A 27,629-nucleotide genomic window follows, 5' to 3' on the forward strand; every position below is an offset into this window, starting at 1 on the left:
AAATCTATAAGGAATTACATAAGAAGTTACAACTAGTCATTTTAAACTTAAATGATTGATTTGGGAAACTGTAGACTATCCCTAACAAATCCTGATTTTCTTTCTGCCTTCTTGGATTTTCCCTTAATTTCAGTTAGTAAATTAATTTTTAAAAAATCTGTCATCTCTGTATACTTTGTACAGCAATGTGCCATTTTTGGATCAACTGTACAAATGTTATACTTTAATAAATTTCCACTCTTGGTCATGTCAGGTATCTTCTTGAAAGGATGAAATCACCAGAAAGAAGTTTAATTGGATCACAAAACTGCATACTTTCCTGGATAAAAGATAAAGGCCAAGAAAAAAGAGTTCATTATGCTACAATAAAAGTAACCTGCAGTTACAAAACTACCATTTTTAATAATTAAAGACACAATTTACTATTAGAACTATTTTCATAATTGTTACTTCATTTTAATTAGGAATTAAATGTAAGGGCAAATTATAACAAATTGAGTCTAGTGTATCAGATTTCATAAATGACATATACATACACAGCTACTTTAGGAGACAAAAGAAGAGAAAGCCTAATTTCTCTCCTAGGAATAGTTGCTTTGAAATCTTAAATATTTTAATCTAATGTATCAAAACAAAAATGTTTGACTACAAGATGATGGGAAATGAGAATTATGATTCAAATTTAGGAAGAAATTCATGTGTGTGTGTGCACACCCATGCACTAGGGGTTTTATGGTAAAAATATTTAAGGAATTACACAAGAAGTTAGAATTAGACATTTGAAACTTAAATGATTGGTTTGGGAAACTGTAGACTATTCCTAACTAATACACACACACACACACACACACACACACACACACACACACACACACACTGGAGATCAAACCAGGGCCTTGCAAATGCTAGACACTGCTCTACCACTGAGCCCTGTTCCCAGCCCAGAAAGTAACTCTTATTGTTGTTTTTTTAAAATTTACATTCTAATTATTAAAGTCAAGCTAAAAATTGTGATATAAAAATCCTTCTTGAATCCCCCAAATTTTAAGAGTGTATTCCCTGTTGACTCATTTTGTTGACATGAATAGAAGTTGCAAGAGTTTAAGGAGATGGAAGGGAAGTACAAAAGCAACAAACAATAGCTCAATTTTAAACATGGAATTCTGTAAGGTTCTGTACTGAGTCAGTTATGGATGAAAGGCCAGTTCAAGATTCAGTGAATTATCCTTTAGAATAGTCATTGCATAAGAAGTCATAAATCTAACCATGCTTTCAGTTTTATTTATAAAAAGTAGGCATTCATTTAGTTTAATATTGCTTTTAAATAAAAAAGCGGACATCGGCATCTTGAATTTTCTTTTTATTCGATGTTTAAGATTTTTTTTTCTTTTTTGTTTTTGAAAGCTGATCAGGTTTTTAGAGATCTTTGCTAATGCTACAGAGTGGCAGGATTCTCTCTAGTATGAATATTCTTAGGATTGATACATTTAAAGGACCCAGGAATTAGTGTAGTGTGTACCTTATATCATTGTTGAAAACAACCTGAAATGAGTATTGAGAGCAGATGTGAACCACTTAGAAGTGTTTAGTAGGTGATGTGTTTAGTAGGTGATGTGTTTAGTAGGTGATGTGCCAGACTTGTTGAATGGATCATCAAAGTTAGATTATGAAATAAGAAAGCAATTGAGTCTATCTTCTTCAATAAAGCAATTTTCATTTCAACCTCTTTCATCTCCTCTTGGATTTTTTGTTCTTCATATACCTCCAGTATTGAAAATAGTATAGTAAGGAAGGAACTGAATAAAGAGCATAAAGAGGCAACTCAACAGTAACATAGGGCTACAGTATTCAGGACAAACCTGTGGAGTGGGTCCAGTGGAGACTGGGACTCTTCTTATAGTCTAGGGTAGACAGAAGGGAATGAGGGGCGTGATTTTTTTCAATTAGGCAGTTGCTGTGGGGGTTGTCAGGGAAGGGTCCTTGGGATGTCACCTTCTTACAGATGAGGAGTTTTCAGGATTTTAGTCCTAGAGGGCAATTTCCTTTCTTGTGATGCAAGAATACTGTAATTATGAGATGACTCTTGTTCTAGGATGGAGGATATGTTTCAAAATAGTGTTGCCTATGACAACTTATTTCTAATAAGTATTATATTTTTTTTCCAGTCAAAATATTTTTTATTTTTATTTTTCTTAGATATACATGACAGTAGAGTGTATTTTGACATATTATAAATGCATGGAATATAACTTCCTATTCTGTGGTTGTACATGATGTGGAGTTACATTGTTGTGTATTCATATATGAACATAGAAAAGTTATGTTTTGATTCATTCTGTCTTTCCTGTTTCCATCACCCCTCCCTTCCCTTCATTCCCCTTTGTCTAATCCAATGAACTTCTATCCCCTCTCACCTATTGTGTGTTAGCATTTGTACATCAGAGAGAATATTCGGCCTTTGTTTTTTGGGGATTGGCTTATTTTATTTAGCATGATAGCCACCAGTTCCATCCATTTACCAGCAAATTCCATAATTTCTCTCTTCTTTATAGCTTAGTAATATTCCATTGTGTATATATACCACATTTTCTGAATGAGGTTTCCAAATTTGTATTACAACACTGTGACTCCAAAAGTTGCTCCTGAATTACTGACAGGTGCTGGATGCAACAATAGTGAACTCAGTGGGTTCCTTAAAAAAGTCAAAATCAGACAATTTAATATGAGCCTAAGAGTCACTGTGAGCATAAAATACTTATATAAATAGAACTGATTGAGAAAATCAGAAAATTTTATAAATTATTAAATGTGAAAGGTCAAATTGGTATAAAAATTTGTGATAAAAGACTTCTGAGATTTATCCTTCAAAACTAAAGTTGTACATTCACATGAAATTGGTAATAATAGTAACACCAATACACTAATCATTTTTGATTACATATCATATGCCAGACACTGTAGTAAATACTTAACCTCATTTATTCCTTACAACAACACAATATCATTATGTATCATTTTACCTATTCTATAATTGAAGAAAATGCAGCTTGGAGAGGTTAAATAACTTGCCCAAATTATAAATACAAATCAGGATAGGATTAGAATGTAATTAATAGGGGACAGACAGATGAGAATAGTGGGAACATGAGGCTAAGAAAATAATTCTATAAAATAAGCCCACTGTGCTGACCCCCACATACTTTCTTTTCCAAGAAGCAATTTACCTAGAGCCATGGTGGCTTAAGTGAACAGGATATGTCACATTCCTTAGCAAACTACCTGTTATCTGCAGGAGAAATGCAGGTCTGAAAAAATGTCAATGATGTTACTGAAAATTCAGTACCTGTCCCCGATGCTGATGCCAATACAATAATGAGGACACTGTTTTGAAAAACAGGAAAAAAAATTTATTGTTTTGCTAGCAAAGGAGAAATACAGGGGCCTCCTGTCCCAGAAGCTGTGATTCTGCCCCTAAGGGGGAGCAGAGAGTTTTTAAGGAGGTATTTGCTGTTTATATCCCTAACAGTGCTGCTCTTTCCCCCAATTGGAGGAGCTCAGGGGTACAATCTACACAATTGGCTAATTTTAAAATAAGACCAGGAAAAGGGAAGGACTATAATTAAAATAGCTATAATTGGATCCAATTAAGACTATATTCTGAAAATGAACCACCAGACTTTCTATTTCTCTCACTGAGATTCTCTGGAAACTTCTCTGGGCTCCCCAATAATACTGGAGTACAGGAGAGGCATATGGTCCCTCTCTTCTTTGAGAGGATTAACTCTTTCCTTTGAGAGTGTCCCATTTCCTTTTTGCTATCCCTCCAATAAATTTATATCCGTTACTCTGAACAACATGTCTGAAATCTTTCTGACTTAATGGCAAGAATTGGGGTTTGAAGGATGGGTATGCTGCCTCAGTTTCTTGAAAGGCACCAGCCCTGTATGATAACTAAGAAAACCAAGCCATTAAATATTGACTACATCATTGACATGAACTTCCTTTGCAATTTGAAAACAAACCAAAAAATGACAAGTATTGCCATATAATGTTGATACACATTGAAAAACTGACTTTTTCAGATCGCTTTTTTTTCTACACAAGGAGATTCCAAACTTTTTATTCTTTTAGTATTTGTCATTAAGTTCATTATGGTCAACTCAACATAAAGGGCATTCTTTCTTGTTTTGCTCTTAGGCTGCAGATTATATAGTTGTTTACATTAACAGAGGCCTCCCTCTCTTCCTCACCCCAGCACTTTGTTTCCTGTCTTGTGTGAGCTTGTTGTGTGTTTCATATGATGGATAACAGACGGACCAAGAAAGAAATGCCAGAGCAGCTCAGAGCCTCTGAATCTTTGTCCTCAGTGACCTGATAGTCTTCTTTCCCTTTGTATTTATGGACACTGATTTCCTACAAACGCAAAGAGAAAACTCCAGTCCGCCTAGCTTGAAGAGTGGAGTTCAGGTCTGCAGAACACCTATACTATTTGAAGTCAGAACCTCAGGCCTCTGTGAGCTAAATGCATTTCCAGTGTTTTTCCAATATAAATAAGTCAGTAGACTTTACTGCTGAGAAGTTAAACATTGAAAGCAAGAAGGGAAGAAGAATATTACCATGTCTATGAAAACAAACCACTGGGTTTGCCATTGCTAATTAAAGCATTTCACTGAGTTCCTTGAATTACCTTAGATTTGGAGGCGCTCTCTCTCTCTCTCTCTCTCTCTCTCTCTCTCTCTCTCTCTCTGCCTCTCCCCCCCCTTCTCTGTCTTTTTTGGCAGTACTCTGGAGAATAACACTTTTCTCTTTTCTATTTTAAAATTCCAATACCTTTTGATGTTCCTAACTGGGTGCCTTGATGATAATGTTCTGAATTCATAGTGCCTTTCATGTATAAGTACTTTACAAATGATAAGAGTCCTAGGCTCCTCCACCAAAGACTTTACTGTCTCTCTAAAGCTGTTGGAGATTTGAATAGGTAGAAGGCAGCTTGAAATTGACCTGTGAGGCCAAGGATATGATCTCATTTCTACTTAAAATTGTCCTGGGAGTACCAATGACCTCAAGAGGTCAAGAATTGTAGCTTTACATTCCTTTTGAAAAGCTACTGATGGCTCTCCAGGGCCTTCCTGGGGCAATGGTCTTTGTTCAGACAAAGGGAGGAATTCATTAATGAAATCATTGTTCTCCTCACCTGATACTCTATCACAGTACTTACCAGAGTTTAGACCTTCTTTATCTATGAAATCTGATCCAGTCAGAGTTCAAGAAAACTTTGCTCCAGGCAAAAGTTGTAATACATTTGAATTATATCCTTTTCTCAAATTTCTTTTCAAATACAAAGTACTACTTTTTCTCCTTTCTTCTTTCCTCCTCCCTCCCTTTCTCTTTCTTTCTTTTTCTAATTTATTTATTTATTTTCCGAATTTCTCCAAAAATATAATGTGAAACTTTGAATGTGGGAAAAATGAGTTTATTTCCAGATATCTATATTTTATACTTACACATAATTTTTTTCATTTATCAAGTTGCCCTGAAAAGTTTAAATTATACATAGAACACAGATCTGTGCATGAGATGTCTTGGACTTTTAATATCACTTTCTCTCAATTTTAATTCTTCATATACATAGTTAAGAATTCTTTCTCTAAATACAAAATGATTTTGGAAAAATATAATCCTGAGTTTTTAGTAACAAGATTACCTTTTATAATTTTCAAGTGAAAGAAAATATACTAAAAGATGAATTTTGTAATCATTTATAATGTATTTTTCAGCTCTGATGAAGCCTTCAATAAAGTCAATTTAAATTACCGCACTGAAAATGGGCTGTCACTACTACATTTATGCTGCATTTGTGGGGGTGAGTACTTGAAATTTGCTTTTTAACTTGGGTATATATATATATACAATCAGTAATTTGAGCTGCCTAATAGTCCACAAGAAAATTCTATTTATACTTAATGTTCTCTTTAGCTTTGCCTTCCCTCCAACCCTGATAACCTTTGATTGAAGCATAGATACCAGGCAGTTATTTCACGTTTCAAGTGAATGTTCAAGTTTCAATGTTCTCCTTATCCTAAACCAAGTCACTTAGTGTGCTTGACAATCAGAAATCACTTTTAAAAATTGAGCTTGCCAGTCAGGAGTTAGGTTAAATTCTGAAGTACCCAAAATATTTCCCAAAATATCATCAAGTAGTTGCTTATCAATAAGCAACTAAAGTATATGGAAATTAACAAATGTCCAAGATAAACTCTAAAAGAGAAGATCAGTCAAAATGAAGATTAAGATTAAATTTAGTTTATTTTCTCTTTTATTAATGTATCCCACACACCTTGAATGGTGTCTAGCATATAGTAGTCAGTCAATAAATTTATTGAATTGACAAATGACTAGTGAATAATTACGTTGTTAACCCAAATTAAATTCATTGAAATCAGATTTTTTTTATAGAAAAATAATGTATAAACATCAAATATAACCATATTCCTTAACCATTCCTCCCAAACAAACTAAACAGTGTCTACTTAGTATATTATTCTCACAAATTTAAACATGCCTACCCAAGCTTGGTCATACCCTCTGTATTTCTTGATCTAAATAAGCTCTACTACTTATGGTGTTCTGACAAATCCTCTAGATTTTCATCCAAGCTTTCTTGAGAATTATGAACTTACATTTGTTCATAATTTTTTTATTTTAAAGCCATCTAATGATGGAAGCACTAGATTAAAAATGCATCAAGTTACAGCATTAATATAAAACTATACAAATATAAAAATTTGTAAAGTTTTATAGGTATATTAGAAAAGTTCACTTTTAAGCTGTCAATTAATAGAAAATTTCATGAATGGCCTATGAACAGCAGCCTGACATTTTCATACATCAGAGTGGCACTTATCATTAAGTCAAAGAGAGATTTTAAAGCTACTTAGTTCACCCCCAATGATTCAGCCTTTATTTTTTTTCAAAGGCAACAAGTCACATATTCGAACCCTTATGTTAAAAGGGCTCCGCCCATCTCGACTGACAAGAAATGGATTTACAGCATTGCATTTGGCAGTTTACAAGGTATGACATTTTCATTCCCATAAGTACTGTATTAGAACCAAAGATGGTGGGTACTTTTAGGCTGTTTTGGGGGAGGAGGAGCAAATATTAATCATAAAAAACTTTTAGAGTGACAGAGGCATCACATTACTGAATTGACTTCCTTTTCTTTTTTGAGTAAATATCCTTTATACACTAGACACATACTACTTTTAAGGCTTTCTGTGTTTAACCCATTTAATTCTCACAAGAACTCTGCAAGTCAATATAGTTATTATCCCCAAGGGAACATGGCTAGCTAGAGGTTAGCCAGGGTATAAGACCAGACCATCTAGTTTCCACACAGAGCTCCTCACCAGTATACCAGAGAGAGATGAGTTTGCATTTGATTGTGATTGAAGCTTCATTTCTTTTCTGAAAGATTTCCTTAATAAAGTGTCTCTAGAGCTGCCTTTAGTTTCATTTATTTTTTTCTTGCTTTTGCTTTAATTGTTTGTTTCTTCTCACTTGAACCCTTGTTCCAATCAAATCCCAATACCAGATATAAGAATAAACATGAAAATGAATTGTAATAAGTGGGATATTGCGTATTGGAATTCCCATTGAAGTTATAAATATAAATTTATGTGATATAAAAATTATTTAAAATAAATTGTGATTCTCTAATCATAGTAACAATGTGTGCTTATCTGTACTTACGAGCTAAATATACAGCTTATGTTATTTCTTTAGCTATTGAAATAAATTTGTAGGATGTATATTGGAGTTTATATTACAGAAAAAATGAATTGAACATTAAAATTACATATCTAGAATATCAGATTACTGTTTTAGTTGACTCAGCTATACTATAGTATATATTGTTCTATATATACTCTATAGTTTAGAATATAGTATAGCTGACTCAACTTCTAACCTTTCCTTGTTATATTACATATTTTGTTCTTTCTCAATTTCATGTGAATCTGTGGCAGGATTTTGTTTCACCTTTGTGTAGCTAGGGTCTGGGAGGTGGGGCAACTACTTGCTTATATTGGGAGCCCTCTTCCCTGTACCCTTCCTAATCTCTTGCGAGTTTATCACTGTGTGGGAAGAGGGCCACAGTTTTCCATGACTCAGTTCATATATTTCTATGGTTCATAGTGCAAATACTATAAAGCTGATGGTCTCTTTTTATACCAAATCAATCTTTGTCCATTCTGATTCCTTATAGGTGAAAGCCATGGTTAAGTGCTAAATTGTCTTTAATACTCATTACTCCTAAACTCAAATGGAGGCTGAGTTCAAAATATATGAAGTAGCATCATACGCTGATTTTTCAGCTAAAAGGCAGGCGATGAGAGTAAAAGAACTCTGAGGAAGGGGAAGTTGATGATGGATAACCAAGGCAATTTCTGAAACTATGAATTTTGAGTCTGTCTGGGAAATTCTTTCTGTGTTAGTTCATTTTGCTAAGATTTAGCATGACACTAGCTTACAACTAGCTTCTAAATGATTTAGAGTTACCGTCTTTCGAGAATATATTTCTTCCTCTTGTTTATCAAAACTAAATTTCCATTTTTAGAGTTCTCTTTGCTCTATTTCTTATGTTTCCTTGTATGTTTCAGAAAGGTACATGGGCTATAACTTTTTCATAGCAAGTTTACATGAATTTAGATTCTTAGGAAACAAAGTAGGCAAAGCACCTTAAAAGACCATAATAAAATGCTTGATCACTCTGCTTATTCTTTATTCATTTGTAATAAACAAATTAAAGTTACCATTCACTCTAAATACAAAAATCACATAAAGTACCCTACCAACGCATTAAATGCAGCTCTAATTTTTCCTTGACTGAACTATTACAATAAGTGTCTAAATCATTTTAGACTTCATTTCCCTTTCCTCATAAATTTCTAATAAATTTTTATTTTAACATTATTTCAAACTTAAAAGAATTTAAGAATGCTACAAGAAACTCCTGTATACACATTATCCAGGTTAACTGTTTATGTTTTGTCTCATTTCCATTATTTTTCAGTTTTTTTCTGAGCCATTTGAAAGTAATTGAAGAGAGCATGCCCTATTTCTACAAAGTACTTTAAACTTTATTTACTAAGAACAAGTCACTAATATAACTCCAATATATACAATCAGAAAATTTAATATACATGGGATACTTCCATCTCTATAACAAATTCAAATTTGACCAATTGTCTCAATTGCATGATTTATACTTTTTTTTTCTTTTTTGGTCTGGCCTAGGATTCCATCCAGAATCATGCATTTTTAGTGTTCTTATTTCTATAATCTTTAGTGAGAAAGTGTTTCTCAGCCTATCCTTGTCTTTCTTGATTTTATGTTTTTGATGCTTACAGAGCAGACATTAATACATATTTCTTTAAATTTTTAAAAATATTGCAGTTGAACTTTACTTTGTTCATAGCACTCAAAATAAATAATGTAACTCTCACCACTTTTTTGGTAGTCACAGAAATACTTCTTTTCATTGTATATCTTACATACTCTGACATGCTAGGTCTGCTGCACATTTGAAATTTCTTTTTTTTTCACTAATGGCATTACCTCTGTTTACTTTAATTATAGTAGAACAAATGCTCAGTATTTTAATGCCAAATGGATTGTTTTTACAGGATTTATGTTTATTGAGGTATAGTATATGCACATAAAATTTGCAATTTCAAGTATATAATTGATAATCTTTAAAAATGTACCTAATCATACAATCATTATCACAAATATGATAATAGAATATTTCTATCATGCCCCAAACTTTCCACTTGACCTTTTATAGCCAATTCTCTCCACTATCCTTCCATATTTTTTCTGCAAATTTATTTATTTAAACAATACTCTAAAAGACTAATCTAAATGCCTATTGTTTTTTTTTTTCCACACATGGACTAGTTTAGGGTTTGTTTCTGTTGAATGCTTTTAAAATTGACTAATTATCACATTGTTCTGCTTCATTTATTAATTTTATTGTGCACTAGACTAATGTACACTGTTATAGATAATATTCATCATGTCATCTTCCTTTAAAGGATATTGAGTTATTTATTTATTTACTGTTTTGTTTTTGGTATTTTTTTTTGGTGGTTGTACATTTGCAGAATACATTTGATCTACTCACCCTAGTTTGACTTTTTTATTAGAATGAGTCTATTTCAGTTTTTAACTTAGCCCCTTGGCATTCTTTTTCTGGGATATGATTTTTACTTTTGGACATGGTCCATAATATTCTTACCTAATACATGGCTTCTTTTTATCTCACCTGAATGCCCAAATTACCTGGTGCAATCTCCCCATTCTGACTTACTAGAGCCCCCAAATCTCAATCCTGCCTGAACTCCAGTATCATTACCATTCACCTTTGAGCCATGAGTTTTCATGATCTCTTCTAGATCATAGCCTGAGAAGCTCAAGTCGAAGACTCATGGTAAATCTCCCTGAAGACTTCTGCAATCCTTTCTCTATGGAGTTTTATTTTCTTCTTATCAGTTATCCAGTACTGCAAATCACAGTTATTTCATAATATCAAAACTATAATCTCCACTATTAAGTGTGAGTTCTTATGTTTTGTGCCCTTCCATCTTAGACTCTTTGTCAGAGAAATATATCAGGTGGAAAGCCAAGACAGTCATGGTATACTTTAGGATGCACACTGTATCTTACCCTTGTCTCACAGATTATGGTTCTTTGTTTATGATGTTCAGTGCCTGAGAATTGCTGTATTATACACTTTGTTTTGTAGATTTTACTTGTCAGTAGGAAAAGTTTATAGGAGATGTTCTGTTTTGCTGCCATCTACTTTTACATTTCTTACAGATCAATCTGTGTAAGACATAAATGTATGATGTCAGTGTTCTGTTTAAAACTTGGTATTGTCACCAATTGCCTATAAAATAAAATGGATTCAAGATCTTTTAATTTAACATTCTGGTGGAATCACTCTCTAGACATTTCCTGCAGTCTCTGAACTCCCAACCCTAATGATTTTCAATTTAATATGCATGAGAACCATATGGTAATTATGTGGTGAACATGGATATTTTCCTCTTATCAATCTAATTTGATACACCAATGATGTTCTGGAAATCTAAAATTTCAAGAATGCAGGCAATTTTTATGGAAACAGTCTCAGTGTACATTTTGAAGATCACTCTTCAAAACTCAAAACTCAAAATGGGGTCAGAGAATCAGTGAAATACACGTCCACAGATGGATTGTAGAAATGTAGATTCTCCCCAAATTGTTCAACACATGTGATAGTCAGTCTTTTCTAAAGAAGCTTAACCAGTAGAATAATCTACTTAAGCTAATAATCTACTTATCTCTCCATTCATCCATCCATTCATCCATCCATCCATCCATCTATCCATATATACATATATGCATACATCTATCAAGAGACAGATTTATTATAAGATATGGCTCACATGATGATTTCATGATTAAGGACAAAGAAATTCTATGACTTCCTTGTATAAACTGGAGAAACAGGAACTCTGGTGGTATGATTCAGACTATGTCTGAAGACTTGAGAACAAGGGAAGCTGAAGGTGTAATTCTTAATCTGAGTCCAAAAGCCTGAGAACCTAGAGTATTATCCTTTCTCCTCCTTTTTGTTTTGTTCTGTACCTCAATAGGTTTGATAACGCCTACTCATGTTGGCCTTATCTTTACTCAGTCTACCAATGCAAATGTAAACTCTTCCAGAAACACCCTCAAAGACACAGTCAGAATTGTATTACCAGTGATCTGAGCATTCCTTAGCTCAGTCAAGTTGGCACAAAATTAAACCTCCCAACCAGAATGCATTTAAAAAAAAAAAAACCAATTTATGTGTCTGCAGGCTAAAGTTTGAAGAGCACTATTTTAGATTATGCCATTCTTTAGGCCAAGCACGTTTACACTTCTGTTTTTGTTCAGGTAATTTGTTCTGCTAAAGGATTTTTTATTTTTTTTCTCAGCATAAAATTATTACTTATTTGAAACCAAGATAAATTGAGCCTTCTTAAGCCTTCTTGAACTCCCAGACAGATTTTATTGCACTTAATTTTGGATTCCAATTATAAGTTTACATTATCTTTTATTACAGCACTTATGAGGAGTTGTTTGCATTACTTCAAAAGGTGGTCTGTGAACTTTGAGCATTGGGACTAAGTATTTTTCTTTGCTTATTTGTTAGGACTTATAAAAGATCTTTGATGAATACTTTTTGGAAATTAGCAAATATCCAAAAAACAGTACAAACAATACTTTATGGATACTATGTAACTTAAGAAAACTGTCAACACAGAAACTAAACTACATGTGTTCATATCTCAGTTCTGAGACTTACTTGTGTGTGTCTTTATTCAAATTGATCTTCCTTTCTACACCACTTTGTCATCTTTGAAATGGAGCAAATAAAACTATCTATTTTGTTGGGTGAGTTAAAAAGTTTTGTTTCATGTGTGGAAGTGCCAGGAAATGAACCAGTGACTTTATACATTGTTTATTTTAAAAAGAACAAAACATGTACTACTTAGCAAAATATCTAGCAAGCAGTAAGTACCAAATTAAATATTAATTATTATGTTGAGCATTAATTTTCACTAACATTTACTGGAGACTAATATGTCAGTTGTTTTACAAAGAAAAACAAAAAGAAATGGGCCATGACTTCTGGATTATTACATTCTAAAGAGATGAGAACAAGTAACCTTAGTAACATCAAAAAAATGAAATCTGTTCTAGGATCAATTGGTTCCAAAGATGTTTGATCTTGTTGCTATAACATTAGCATCCCAAATGCATATAGTTTTTCATCAATTATATATTTGAACAAAAATTTTCAATTAATAAATATCTGAAGGCAAAATATGGTTTTTGAAAATAAATTCATATTTCAAACATCCTTTTGATAAGGTTATTTAGGATATGATCCAATTGTAAATTTGACTTATAAAAGCTCAGAATAGGAAAAAATATAGGAAATAGGGAAAAATACCAACTATGGTTTGTTTTTTGTTTTTTGCTTCTTTTATAGGTATTAGTAATCTATGTAATGTGTTTTCTTCGCAGGAATCCTTTAAATATCCTGCCAGTTTTGTCATACTTGGTTCAGTGAAAATTAGATATTTAAATATATAAATTCACTAAATTTGACCCATCTAAGATACAACAGATTTCCATATACTAAAATCTGATGAAGAAGAGTGAGAGGTTACTCTCAGCTTTTCTCCACAAGAATTCTAGGTATTTATTTTTATATTTTAGATAATGTATACTCCTAAAATGACACTCAAGATTTTAAAGGAAAAAAGTGAGACTTAATATAGTTTGGAAGATCTTTAATATGACTACTAATGAAACAAATTTAACCTCACACATTCCTCTTACTCAATACACACCTAAACCATTTAATGAAATTTCCTTAGTGAATGAAAAGTATCACTTTGATACATTAGCTTTTTCTTTAGTATTTTATGTGATAAATGCAGATACTGAGTGATGATGGTCATTTATTCTCTTACTCATTCCAATCATTCAGAAGAAGTTATTTTTATTTTCTTATTACAAGGAGAAAGTAAAGGAAGAGGAAAAAATCTAATTCAAATCTATGTCTACCTGGTTCATTAGACCCGGATTTTTTTTCTACATAACCACGCCTATCACAAAACTCTATGTTTTCCATGAGTTTCCTTTTGTATTCATATTCGTATTCGTATTCTTTATCCCAATTCAATTTTGCCTCCTTAACACATGTATCAGATTACAAAGTTGATGTTTTTTTCAGCTTTTCTAAAATACAGGATGAAGAGCTAATCTTTCATAGCTTCTCAATGTTCTATTTGAACCAAAGTCCTTCAGATGTGGAACGATGGACATTTTGAATTGGATAATTATTTGTTGTGGGAAGTTGTTCTGTGCATTACAAAATGTTGTAGTAGCATCTCTAGTCTCTTTCCTGTAGATGACATTAGACACTATTCTCATTCCCAGTTGTGACAACCAAAATATCTATCTACAGGCATTGTCTCTGGAAGGCAAAATCACCCCAGTTGAGAACCACAGACATAGAGGAGAGATTAAAAGATTCATAAACTTAAATTGATCTTTTAAATTTCAAATTGCCTTTTCATTTGTGCAAATAAAGTTTCTTGATTAAAGATTGCATTTTTCCTCAATGAAAATTTGACAAGAGAGTAATAAGAAATTTTTTGAATAGGAGGAAAAAAACCCTGCAGCCAAAAAAAAAAAAGATTCTATTTTTTATATACCACCTAAAATTTTTAGTTAATGGTGATTTTTAAATACTATTTAATTTGAAGCTTTACTTTAAGAAACTAGAGAACATAAATTAGAGCAATCATTCAAAATTTTAATGTTCACATTTTTTCTTAGCAAGCAAATATTTCATAATTTCTTTCTAAATTAACATGTTCTCAAGAAAAAGTTAATAGGATATTGGGTTGTTAATGTACCTTTAAATTCATACATCAGACAGCACCATTTTTTTTGATGCCATCCAAGTCTGGGTCAGGTGTTGCTCTAATGTATTCTTTTAGCAGCCAGCACTTACCTTATTCATACTGTGTATGATGCTGTACTTTAATTCCTGGTTATGTCTTTGTAGCTTCCTCTAAAGAGTCACAATCTTAGGAGACTTCAGAAATGAAGCCAATTACATAAATAAATAAATGGAGATGTTAGATAATATGGATTCAATGATAGGGACAAACACTCAGGCTCAACGTTTCTGAGTTATAAGAGGTGGTGAACACACTGGCAAGTTAAAGAACTTATGTATTATGTGACGGGGTTCAATCACTTTCAGCTCCAGCTAATCATTTACATGTAGGAATGTAGACTTGCATTGTGTAAAATTTCAGAGAAATTTTCTAAAGTTTCCTGATATTTAAATACAAATTATTATTTCAAATTTTTATTTATACATACTGTATGGGCTAAACCATATACATATATTCCCTTTTTAGTCTGTTATCTCTGCTGGTAATTATGAGCACCACCAAATCAGGCACCAGATTTAAATTTCTAAAAAAATCATCTAATTCTGAGCACTTTGAACAATCTATATATTAAGTATATTAATAAATATGTTTCATAAAAGAATAAATGAAGTTAAAATTCTATGATAATTTAGAAGAAAAAAAAGTATTTCAAGATAGGTAAAATCAAGTTGACATTGGACAAAATAATGTCCCATTCTGGCCATTAGAATGGAAATTAGAAAATTAGACTCTTTATGAGATATTATAGAGATTTTAGGGGTAGAAGGTATAATAGTGGGTAGAAAATAAATGGGTTTAGGAAAATGGAGGCAATGAACATTGGTTGTTTTTCCAAAAACCAAAAACAGCAATGTCTTGAGGAGGTGCAGGATCACAGAAAAGTTGATACAACAGCTTTGTCCAATCTTGTTAAATTCTTACCCATTTGAATAAACATAAAAATTCACATTCCATTTATTTTTTCATTTCAAAATAAATGTTATAAGTAAAAAAAATTAAAGGATTCATAATATTCAATATGCTTTTTCAAACAGCATATATTTGAATTCCCTCCATGCCCCAGAAACCCCGATTAGCTTTTCTTGGTTAAGTCATCATTATATTATAGAATGAAAACAGCTCACTATATCTATAGACCAATTTGAATAACTCACAGGAAGCAAGAAATTATAGAATACTAGAAAAATTGAAGAAGGGTCTGTAGGAAATAAGGAGAAAAAATTAAATCAAAAGCAAATTTGGAGTCGTTACCCTGGAAAGAATACAGGCACTCAATCTAAGATGTGTTCCCTTTATTTTTTTCCTGTTGTTTCAAAAAATTCAAGCAAAGCCAAGTTGTTATTATCACGATAAAACTTAAAAATTGACATTTTTTTGTGAAAATAGATTCAAAAAATTTTAAGTAAGAGATGTATAGTTGTGAACTTTTGTGAGCAGCGTTTACTATATTGATTAATAAATCCTTTCACAGAGGATATCCATGATGTAGTAGGCAGCTTGAATCCATTAAATTTTAATATCTGTAACTAAATGCATTTCATACTGAAGTCGTGCCTTGTTCCTTATTCTAAAGGTAACCTAGATATTCTTAAAAGTCTATAAAACTACACTTTGTTTTTTGCAGGTTTTTTTGTTTGTTTGTTAATCATTACCTTTCCCTTACAAAAAGTATTAGAATATTTATTTATATACCTCTAGTTTCACATCCAGAAACTCATTCTTCTGTCCAACAACTGAAGCTCTGCCTTGGATATGATGCTTCAGAGAATATTGGATGTGGATAGGATATTTCAGAAAACAATTTAGCCCAATTTTGAAAACTTAAAGATGAAAAATTTGAGGTATTTCATGATTAAATATCTCTTGGACAAAGTGAACTGAGACATAATGAATATTCTTATACAGTTGGGTCATTCTTGGTGAGGATAATACATTGAATAAGAATATGTAAGGATCCTTTGAGATGCTTGAGTTTACAAACATTTGTGCATATTATTGTATCCCCATTACTGTCCTATAAGAGGTATGGAAGATAGATTCCTTGGGGGTCTCTTTGTCTCTCTCTCTCTCTCTCTCTCTCTCTCTCTCTCTCTCTCTCTCTCTCATTCTGAAGAGGGGTACATGATCAGGGGTTGAAAATTAAAAATTTTATAATATATATGATGTATTAAGAAAAACAGAGTAATCAAGGTCAGTAGACCTAATTTCAAATTCTAGTTCTAGCTAAATTCAAACGTATATTACAGAAGCACATTTTATGATATTTAATGTTAATTGGATTCACTGAAAAGCTAGCTGCCTCTGAGAATGATTTAAAAGTACAGGAGAATTATTTGGAAGTGACACTGAAAGGAGAAGGAAGAATGTAAAATCAGTCAGAAGGAGCTGTCAGACCACAATGCAGACCTTATAAAATCTCTGTCTGCCCAATGGAGAGCTACAGAGCGAAAATTTTCTACTAGAAGAATGCTACACGGGGTGAAAATAGGGAAGCCCTTTTTGCCTTGCTTATTCATCAACTGGGAGCTTGTCTAGGAGAGTGACCATAGCTCCAGTGCTTCAGTGACTCTTGAAAAGAGCTAGCTGAGAAGGCTATCAGCTAACTGCCCTCCTACCACACTTTTTTTTGAAAGGCGATCTGAGTAGCCCATCTCTACATCCGTCACACATGGGGACATGCTGATTATTTTGTACCAAATGAAAAAGGGGGTAGCTTAACTCTATATGTAGTATGATATTCATAGTGTACATAATAATTAATAAAAATTATGTGTCAAACACTGCTAAATAAATTTCAGCATTACTAGATTAATCTTGACAATGACTCTATGAGATTGATGTTATTATCTTCATATTATAGACAGAAACTCCACAGATTCAATAGGCCAAGAAACTTGTCCCCATTGTAGGATGTGGTCATCAATATGGAAACACAGATTTTCCTTGCTATTAGTCTGTGCTCTATCTACTAACATGAACATACATACATAGGAACAAGAATGAAGGAATAAAACATACTTATGTGGTAAAAGTGATTATATGGTTGTATTAGTCCATAATTATATGGATTATTATGGTATATATATATGGTATATATATGATAGTATTATATGATAGTTATTACACTGTTACTTATTCCTTTTCTTTATTTTCACACTTTCTAGGATGACATATCTGTTTTAGACTACAAACAAACCCAAACACAGTAGTACAACAACCATTTTATTATTTTCATAGTGTCTCAGCTCAAAAATCCACACAGGATGCAGAGGTATGGCTTGATTCTCCTCCATAATGTTTAGAACCTCAGTTGAGAAGATGTGAATAACTGAGTATTATTCCATTGGTGAGGGGATTAGAGTCCTCTGGAGGTTTCATATCAGTTGCCTAGGCTGGAGTGATTTTAAGGCTGGACTTAGCCAGGTTAGCTGATTGGAAAGTCCTTGTATAATAGGAACTATCTCCATGGAGTCTGGGCTTCCTTACATCAGGGCTTTCTCAGATCAGTCAGACTTCTTTTTTTATAATTTATTGATTTTATTATTTTTTAAATACATGACAGCAGTGGAATGCATTACAATTCTTATACACATATAGAGCACAATTTTTCATCTCTCTGTATATAAAGTATGTTCACGTCAATTTATGCCTTTATACATGTACTTTGTTTTTTTTGCATTACAATTCTTAACACACATATATACCACAATTTTTTCATATCTCTGTTTATATATAAAGTATGTGGACACCCAATTCAAGTCTTCATACATGTACTTTGTATAATGATGTCCATCACATTCCACCATCCTTGAATGTGGTGGCTCAGGACTCCAAGAGCACAATGCTCAGCAAATGAAAAGGAAACCATGTGGCCTTCTATAACCTAACCTTGGAAAAAAACTGCTTACTCTGCTGTACTGTATTGGTGTCAATCCAGCCTTATTCAATGTGAAGGGACATAAAACTCACATTTTAATGGGAAGAGTATAAATGGTATTTGCCATATTTTGAAACTAACAGAAAATATATTGTATCCACATCAGAAGAAAACAAATTTTAGGCATAAATAAATCTATTTCATTTTTTTTGTTCTGAAAAAGAATTTATAAAATTCTTGGTTTTTTAACTTTGTTTTTTACTTATACAATATGGCAGTAGAGGATCTGAGCTCTCTGATACAGTGTCTACTTACTATGGCTTTATTCACAGTAACAATCACAGAGCCAACAACAGGCAGGATATTAGTCACTCATTTAGAGTGCAAAGTGGAAGTTGCCACCACTACAAAATATTATATAAATTTGGGGGTCTATTCTATCCTAAATCCTATTTCTTCAAGGGTACAGTGAGACTACTTTTTCATATACTCCTTACTTTTCCATAAACGAATTTTCTTTTGTTTCAAAATAATAACTATTGTATACATAAATATGTTAGAGAAGGTTAATATATTCCACACTTTAAAATGCTTTCATGTGTCTTATTGAAGAAAAATTAGTTTAGCTAGAGCGTGCATAAAGGAAAACCTGCCAGTTCCCCAGCAAACTATTGCTGGTTCAAGTTTTAAGAGCCTATCCTTTTACAAAAACTGACACTAGACACTTGTTGTATACCATAACATGCAGGAACTAAATGAGATCAGCCTCATAATATTAGAAACTTGCCTAATATTTATATTCTATATGAAAGCTTTTCCTAGTAGATATGTAGTATATTGTTGACTTTAAATTTTTCCATTAGGTCAAGGTATACCTATAGAGTAGAAGAGAAATGTTGCAGGGCTTGTCCTTTATCTGTAGTAAAGTACTTCATCTCAAGTTTTTCCTTGAGACTAGAATCAAGATCTGCTGAAATACTGTGGAAAGTCAGAAGTGAAGCATGGACTTTAGAGTTCAGAAGTTTTAGGTTTGTATCTATCTCCAACACTTACAAACTATTTAAGTTTCAACAGTACTTTAAATTTTTTGAGCCTGAATGTCATCAGCTATAGAATAGGAATAATAATAATATTTCTTTTGTATAGGCAAGATATGAAGCTTATATAAGAGGAGGTAGATAAACCATATTACTTGGGATTTGGCCCATGTACATAATTTATAAGTAGTAATGATTATTTTGTTACTATTCTCTTTAATATGATGTGGTAAGATAAAAATTCTTTATCGATAGTGTTTAGTGATATAGAACCTTATGTCAGACAGAAGTTGAGCTTGAGAAATCCAAACAAAGTATGAAAGGATGATTATTACTTTTAATTAAAACCATTTACCTATTCTGAAAAAATTATAATATACTTTTACTTTAATTCCACAAACGTTGACTAAGTAAGAAGAAAACAAAGGTACTTGAGAAAAGGATGAATTTGCATTTACTAGAATTTGTCTGATAGATAAATATTTCATATGTTGCATGATTTACATATAACTTATTTTAATTTAGCCTATACAGTCCTTGTCATAAATAAGTACTCATTAATAAATACATTAAATAAAAGAATATTCATCTTTTTACTGATTTTTGTGTTCTTTATGTATTAAATATATAAACATTTTTTTTTCTTTTTGGGAAAAGGTCTCACTGTGTTGCATAGGCACTGAAATTCATGATCCTCCTGCCTCAGTCTCCCAAGAAGCTGAAATAAAGGCACATTCCAATGTTCGCAGATCACTTGTCACTTTTATATGCTATCACTATTTCTACAGTCTGTCACTGTTTCTACATTCTGTCACTTAATGTTTCTCAAAAATGTTATATATTCCCTGTATTTTTAAAAACGACTTTATACTTAAAAAAAACACATTTTTTACCTCAAATTCCTGCCCATATAGATGAAAAAATGAAAGGCTACATCTTTCCCATTTATCTTGGTGATCATGTCTTTAGCCAGTACCATTCAAAATTAAAAATTATTAGTGAAGTTGAAGTTGACTCCTGTGGATTTTTTTCTCAAGAGTAGGAATTTTCCATCTCTATTCACCATTAAACTAGTAGACATTACTTTATTGCAGTACTGATACAGAGCTTTTCTTGGTTTAGTCCTTCAAGTACTTCAATGGTTAATTAATGAAGTAGAAGGAATACAGTTATGGAAAGGAGGTAAAGGAAAACAGAAGCAGAAGCTAGGTGATGGACTAAAATCATCACCTCAATTGCAAATTTGAGGGTTATGATAAGCCCCAGCCTTCTATGTCCAATAGTAATGAGTTCTACTGAGTATTGTGCCAGGTACCTTTTAAGTGCTTTATATGTATTATTAAAACAGTTGTATACAGTTATCTTGCCAAGGAAATTAATGAAGAGGGGCTGTAGAATTTGCCCCAGTTCACACAGTCTTTAGAAGAGCTGGGAGTCTAACCAGGCAGGCTAAATTTATGATCAATAAGCATATCCTACACTATATGAATCTCAGATTTAACATGTGAAAACATTTTAGTTCTTCCTGATTCTTCATCTCTGTTTCATTTCATTAACCTGCTATTTACTGTACTTGGAGAAAATCCAACCCCAACCTCCATCATGGCTTTATAAGGCCTTACAAACTCAGACATCTTTGAATTTATCTTCAATATTACTTTTCTCTTGTTGTTTTTAACCATCTACTAAACACTTGTCTTGTTTCTAGTCTTCAATCACACCAAATCTTTTTCCATCATAGGACTTTTGCACTAACTGTTAATGCTTATACTAATGCTTACCTTAGTGGTACAGTGCATATGTGGGGCTTTGGATTCCATCCATAGAAAATTATTATAGGCTACTTTTAGGCTGAGCAACAGTAGGTTGAAGATGAAATATTTATTTAACTTTTTGGTAGAGCAGATAGGTGGAGGAAAAGAGTTGGAAACAATATTAAATTATTTTTTCTATTTGAAGCTCTTTACTGAAGTATTTAAAATATTGGTTTTTTTAATTAGAGAATTTTCTAGTTACAGTGTGAAATAATATGTGTGCAATTTACAAATGCAATGGCATATTCCATGAAGATTTTATTTTATTGCCACTTGGTGTGTTGATGAACCAACTATTGCAGAAGTTGTGACTTGAATTCTTACTTTGATGGAGAGGGTTAAACATAGAGATCTTTGCATTCCCTTCCAATTCTGGACTTTTGTGAATACATGACCTACCACATCATCCTTTTGAGTGTTCTGACTTGTTAAAAAGAGTCAAGGAAAGAAAGACACTACTGATTAATTATGTATAGGTCCCATGATACTATGTATTACAGAAGAAGCAATTACTGAACTACTTTGAAACAGTCCAGTGAGCTGCAGTTTGTTCTTCTTAGAAGGAATATTTCATCTTCATCTCTAAAAGAAAAACAAAAATAAACCTTCACACAATTCCTATAAATTCTTAACCTCTTTTGTAATTAATTTTAGTTGCTGGAGAAAGCATATGTATTAGAGTGATCTACATGTAACATTGAGTTCAGTTGCAAGAACCTTACCATAGATAAGTGTCTTTCATGGTCAAGTGGTAGAGAATTGATTGGACCTAAACAGCTCTGACATTTGCTCCTACATTTCAACCATATGAGAGCCACTTTCTGCTATCTAATATACTCTTATGCCAGAAATCACACTTAGGTTTTCTCTGAGCACCTAAACTGGCTGACAGCCAGGAAATCAATACATCCTGTTGCACAGATTTCGTGTCTGCTATTAGTAGAAAAGTAACACTAAAGATGTGTTTTCTTGCAGGACAGTGCAGAATTGATCACATCCCTGATTCACAGTGGAGCTGATATACAGCAAGCTGGATACGGTGGCCTCACTGCTCTCCACATTGCTGTGATAGCTGGTCACCTAGAGGTAAGTCATGCCTTTGTTACCTGTGAAAACAAAGATTAGCTACCTCTTCAAATTATTCTCAGTTTTCAACACTGGCTTTTGAGATGATAAAAGTTGGTTTGTTTTTTAGCTACTGAGCACATTAATTTCATTTGACAGTAAAATTTAGCCATTCAAATGTGCTTTTGATAGTTCAGTACATTTTGTAATGATGTAATCAAATATCTACTAATATAAAAATGGCTGTGTATGAGAGACTTTTGAGCAATGATTAAGACCATAAGTTTTGAAATCAAGTCGCTCAGCTTCCAAAAGTCATCATATTAACTTTGGGGGAGTTATTAAATCTCAAAACACATGTTTGTTAGAATAAAGTTGTATTTTAGAAAAAAGCAATAATGGATGGGTGATGTAACTCAGTGGTAGAGCACTTGCCTAACAGGTGTGAGACCTTGGGTTCATTCCTCAAAATAGTAACAGGCCTATTGTAATGATTAAATAGTCCATGTGGAGCACTCTGCAAATTATTTTGTACAGAGTAAGAACTGAATGAAAGATCATTTAATCTTTCATCCTCTTATGCACTACTTGAATAAACATTTAGTAAACATGAGTTATGTACCAGATACTGTTCTAGGAGCTATTGTAGAGAGATAGATAGTCAAAAATCTCCATTTTTGTGAACTTTAATTATAAACAAGACAGACAAAAAAGAAAATATTATATAATGTTAATTAATGAGTACTGCTAAATAATAAAATGAAAACATCATGAGGGAGAAATAGACTCCATTTTAAGTAAGCTATGTAATGAAGGCCTCTGAAAGAAGGTGATACTGGAGCAGAGATCTGAGTGAAATGAGAGCAGCAGCCACATAAAAGAAGAAAAGCATATTTTGGGCTTAAGTAATAGCATATGCAGAGCCCGGAGGCATAAAAAACCTGGATGTGTAGAGGGACATGAGGTAGAATGATGGAGATAAAGTCAGGTGGATGGTTGCAAGTCAGACCACAAAATGTTTTAAAGGCCATGTGAAGTCTTTGGATTTTGTTTTAAATTTAATTTTCAAAGTATTAACTTTATATATGCTACTATGCAATTATTTGATTAACTTTACAAATCCTTATGAAATAGATTTTTATTCTCATTGCTATGATAGATATAAAATCAAGGCTTTTGTATAATAATTATCACTATAAATTGAAAAAAAGAGCCACATCTAAAATCCTAGTCATTTATTTCAAAATCCCATCATATTCACACTCTATCATTTGTGACAACAATGATAATAAATGAACAGTCTTACATCCTCATTATTAAATAGATATCTTTGCAAATTGTCATATGGCAAATTAAATCATGCCTTTTTGACTAAGACACAAAACACATACCAACTATGAACAAAAAGAACTGCATATAAAATCATAAATAAAACCTGTAAAATATGTGTGATCCATCTTTCTTAACAGTGTCACTTTAAAGGGCTCTTACATCCAATAAATATTAAAATATCTCATTGAGAACAAGAGAGTTTCCTTCATGTTTATATTTCTGCTCTTTACCAGATCACTTTATTTCCCAGAAAATAAGTCTTTATGGTGAGATTCATAGTATCATTGACAATATAATTAAGTTTGTATTACTTATGACGAAAGGGAAATATCCTGTCAGAATTACTAAAACACAACAGATTTCCCACAAAAAGAGAAATTATCTGAGGGCAATGATAAGTAGATAGAGTGATAAACTTGAAGAAAGCTTGATGGAAAAACTGATGAAGTAAACATTAGGCACTAGTAAAACATGGTCAACATTTCAATGCTAGGAAAATAACAGAATATACTGTTGAAAACAAAATCCTTTTTTTTTTTGGTCTAATATTGAGCAGATTACTTTGTGAGCTCTAGAATTATAATGGGGTTAAAAGCAGGGTGTTGGTCTCCTCATCTTCTATTCAAATAGCTCTGTATTCTTGTTTTGTAAATTATAGTATAAATAGCAGTATTTTATCTATTCTTCCAGCCTTTGGGCAATCTTGACCAAAATAGTTTCCAACACATCTCTACTCTTATATTTCTTTTAGATCTCCAACATCTCTTATCAGCTGATGTACAACATTTAATGACTTTTATAGTCAACCACTTGACACTACATAAAACAGGCTTAGACACATTAATATTTATTTGCTTTTTACATAATGGATTAATTAAGTTACTGGTCAGATAATGAAGGGAAATGGTATCCCAAAAAGCAATCTAAAACAATTATATTCTAAATGCAGAATTTTTTAAATTATTTCTTTCAAAACTATTAGCTGTGATAAATACTTTTGATGTGTTAATTTTTCTAGTTCATACTGAGGAAAAATCATTTGGCTCCAAATAGACTGATTTTCTAGAAGATGACATTCAAGTAGAAACATTGATATATTGTTTAGTGTTCCCCCTTTCCCTGCAGTTTCAGTTAACCTTGGTCAACCATGATCTGAAAATATTAAATGGATATTCCAGAAATAAACAATTCATAAGTTTTAAATTACTTTTATTACATTACATTGTTATATTTTTTCTATTTTATTATTGTTGCTGTTAATCTCTAACAGTGCCTCATTTGTAAATTAAACTTTATTATAGGTATGTATGTTTAGGGAAAACATAATATATACAGATTTAATTACTACCTGTGGCTTCAAGCATCCCTTGTGGGTTTTGGAACTTATTCTCTTTGGATCAGGGGTACTACTGTACACAGTTGGCAATTCATGGAGAATTCTGAGCTTAAAATAAGTTTTTGTGTATATAGATGAAATTTGAAACCATAACAATAATGGAAAATTATGTATCAGGCACAATGGATGGCCCATACATAGACTGACCCTAAGAATCCACAGAGATTTGAGAAAGAATTAAATATCTATTAAATGAGACAAAGAAGGTTGGTCAGAGTAGTAATAGGAAAACTAGGTCCTTGTAGTATCATAACAATTAGAATTTCAGAAGTTTGAGGATTCTGGGAATCAAATGGTGCCTAATAGCCAAGTACTATGGGATAAAGTATACTTATAGCATCTCTTTACTAATCCAAAATTTACATGCCTATTCCACTGCTGTTTTTACTACTTTGGTTAGGAGGAATAGTAGCAATGTATCAATGGGGTGGGTGTTTCCTTTCATTAGTAGTCCCTGTCTTTTATGGTCCACCTTTCTGTGTGAAACAAAAGATGATGCTGAGTCTGACAGGCCTCTTTGTCTCCACATATCAAATTCAGATCTTCCATTAGTGTCTCAAGTGTATTTGTCCTCCCATAATTGTGAATTCTATTAAACAATTTTACAATAAAATTTGCATCGACTAGGCAGCTGTCTCTTTCAATAATTGAAGAGAACATGTGTTGTAGATTCCTAGACATGCTGACTACAATTTGAGAACTCAGAGTTAAATTTACTGTGACTAAAAAAAGAGAAAAATATTGGTTATCTCAGATCTTAATATTTTTCTTTGATTTATCCATCTATCAATACATACACATATATTGCTTCATATAAAGCCTAAGATTCATATAGTAATCTATGCATACAAGGTTAGACATGAGACAGATGCTGTATTGGACCTTGAAAATGTATATATTATATATAAAATATATACTTTATATTTTTATATACATATAAAAACTTGTTGAAACTTGGTAGTACTTCATCATTCACATACATTTGTCATTTGGTTCTCCTGTGAGATCAGTAGTATTAGACTAAAGAATTATAAAAGTTAAATGACTACTATAAGGTCATTCAGACAATAAATGAGCTGGATGAGACTCAAACTTGATCTCCTAAATTCGAGTCTACGGTTTTGTTAAAAAAATAATAATAAGAAGAATTATTCCCTAGAGACTCTTGTGTATTTATGGCTAAAATAAGGCTTATACTCATGAGAAAGACAGACAGACAGACAGACAGACAGACAGACACACACACACACACACACACACACACACATACAGTGCTTCTATCCACAGGCCACACTAAGAAACACAAATACAGAAACTATTCAGAAAAAAAGTATTATGAAATCCAAAAATACATGACTATGTTACTATTAATACATATGTAATTAAAGCAACATTAATTTATTAAAAAATGTCTTTATTTGGCATTTACTAATTGGGTGCCAAAATCCATGGAGATATGTATACACACATTTCTTTCTTTCTCTGTCTCTCTGTCTCTGTCTCTCTCTCTGTCTCTCTGTCTCTCCATCTCTCTCTCTCTTACAGATACACAGACACACACACTTTATACTTAATATACATATACATATACAAATATTTATACTTAATCACATACTATATAAAAAAGTTGTCATGCTGGTGTTTAATGCAGTAGTGTCTGCAGTTATCAAGAGACAAATGAATTATCTGTAGCTGTAGACAATTGTTTGTGCAGCAAACAGAAATGCATATAGCAACAAGATGACACAATGTATATTGTGTAGAAGTTGTAGAATGTTTTATTTTTCATGGAAAGGTATAGTTTCATATACACCCTGTGCATGTGAGAGTAATATTTTCATAGTTAAATTTATTCCATCATACCTTATCCCATTTTCAGATTGTAAACATTTATCCAAGCACTGCTTCAGAAATGCTTCCCAGTTATTTTGGAATTTATTTCTGATTTCAAGGAAATGCAATTGATATTGTTCTAGTTCATTCTTAACTAAATCATCTAAATGATTCAGTTGAGAGTTTTGTTTACCAAGAAGCCTCAGACTCTCTACATTATTTCTCTTATAATGGCTTTAGTTTTCTCCCCACAGGCAAAAACAAGAGAATGCTTAGAATTATAAAATGTGGTTTCCTTCTCTCTTTCCTTTTTTATAGAGGTAAGATACTCATGAGTTTTGTAACTGAGCAGTACCAGATTTGTCTACAATCTCTCATGAATTTTATTTAGAATCCAATTGAATAGTTAATAAAAAAATAGTTAACACTTTGAAGTGATTACTTTGTACCAAATCTATTAATTATGAGACAGTTCTCATTCTTGAAAAAGATGAGAAGAACTGAAGCATAAAGAAATTAAGTAACTTGTCCAAGATGATAGAGCTAATAATGGTACAGCCAATGTCCCCATGCTGTCCAGTGTTGGAAACAGCTCTCATTCATTGGGAGAGTGCCCCTCTCCCAATCCAAACAATTCCCTCTCAGCCCACCTGACTAGAGTTTAAACTTTGGATACAGGATATAACTTGTAATGTGATAGGA

At 32.4% G+C, this 27,629-nt stretch overlaps 1 protein-coding gene across 1 annotated transcript in view; it reads left to right on the forward strand.

Moving 5' to 3' along the window:
- The window catches only part of Tnni3k (TNNI3 interacting kinase), a 285,107-nt gene that overhangs the window by 7,366 nt on the left and 250,112 nt on the right, over nucleotides 1-27,629 (forward strand). The window contains exons 3-5 of the mRNA XM_078027764.1: nucleotides 5,778-5,863; nucleotides 6,977-7,074; nucleotides 22,277-22,387. Of these exons, the coding sequence (XP_077883890.1) occupies nucleotides 5,778-5,863; nucleotides 6,977-7,074; nucleotides 22,277-22,387 (295 nt within the window). The remainder of the gene's footprint in view (nucleotides 1-5,777; nucleotides 5,864-6,976; nucleotides 7,075-22,276; nucleotides 22,388-27,629) is intronic.

The sequence above is a fragment of the Ictidomys tridecemlineatus genome, chromosome 11 (genome assembly GCF_052094955.1).
Source record: "Ictidomys tridecemlineatus isolate mIctTri1 chromosome 11, mIctTri1.hap1, whole genome shotgun sequence".
Taxonomy (NCBI): Eukaryota; Metazoa; Chordata; class Mammalia; order Rodentia; family Sciuridae; genus Ictidomys; species Ictidomys tridecemlineatus.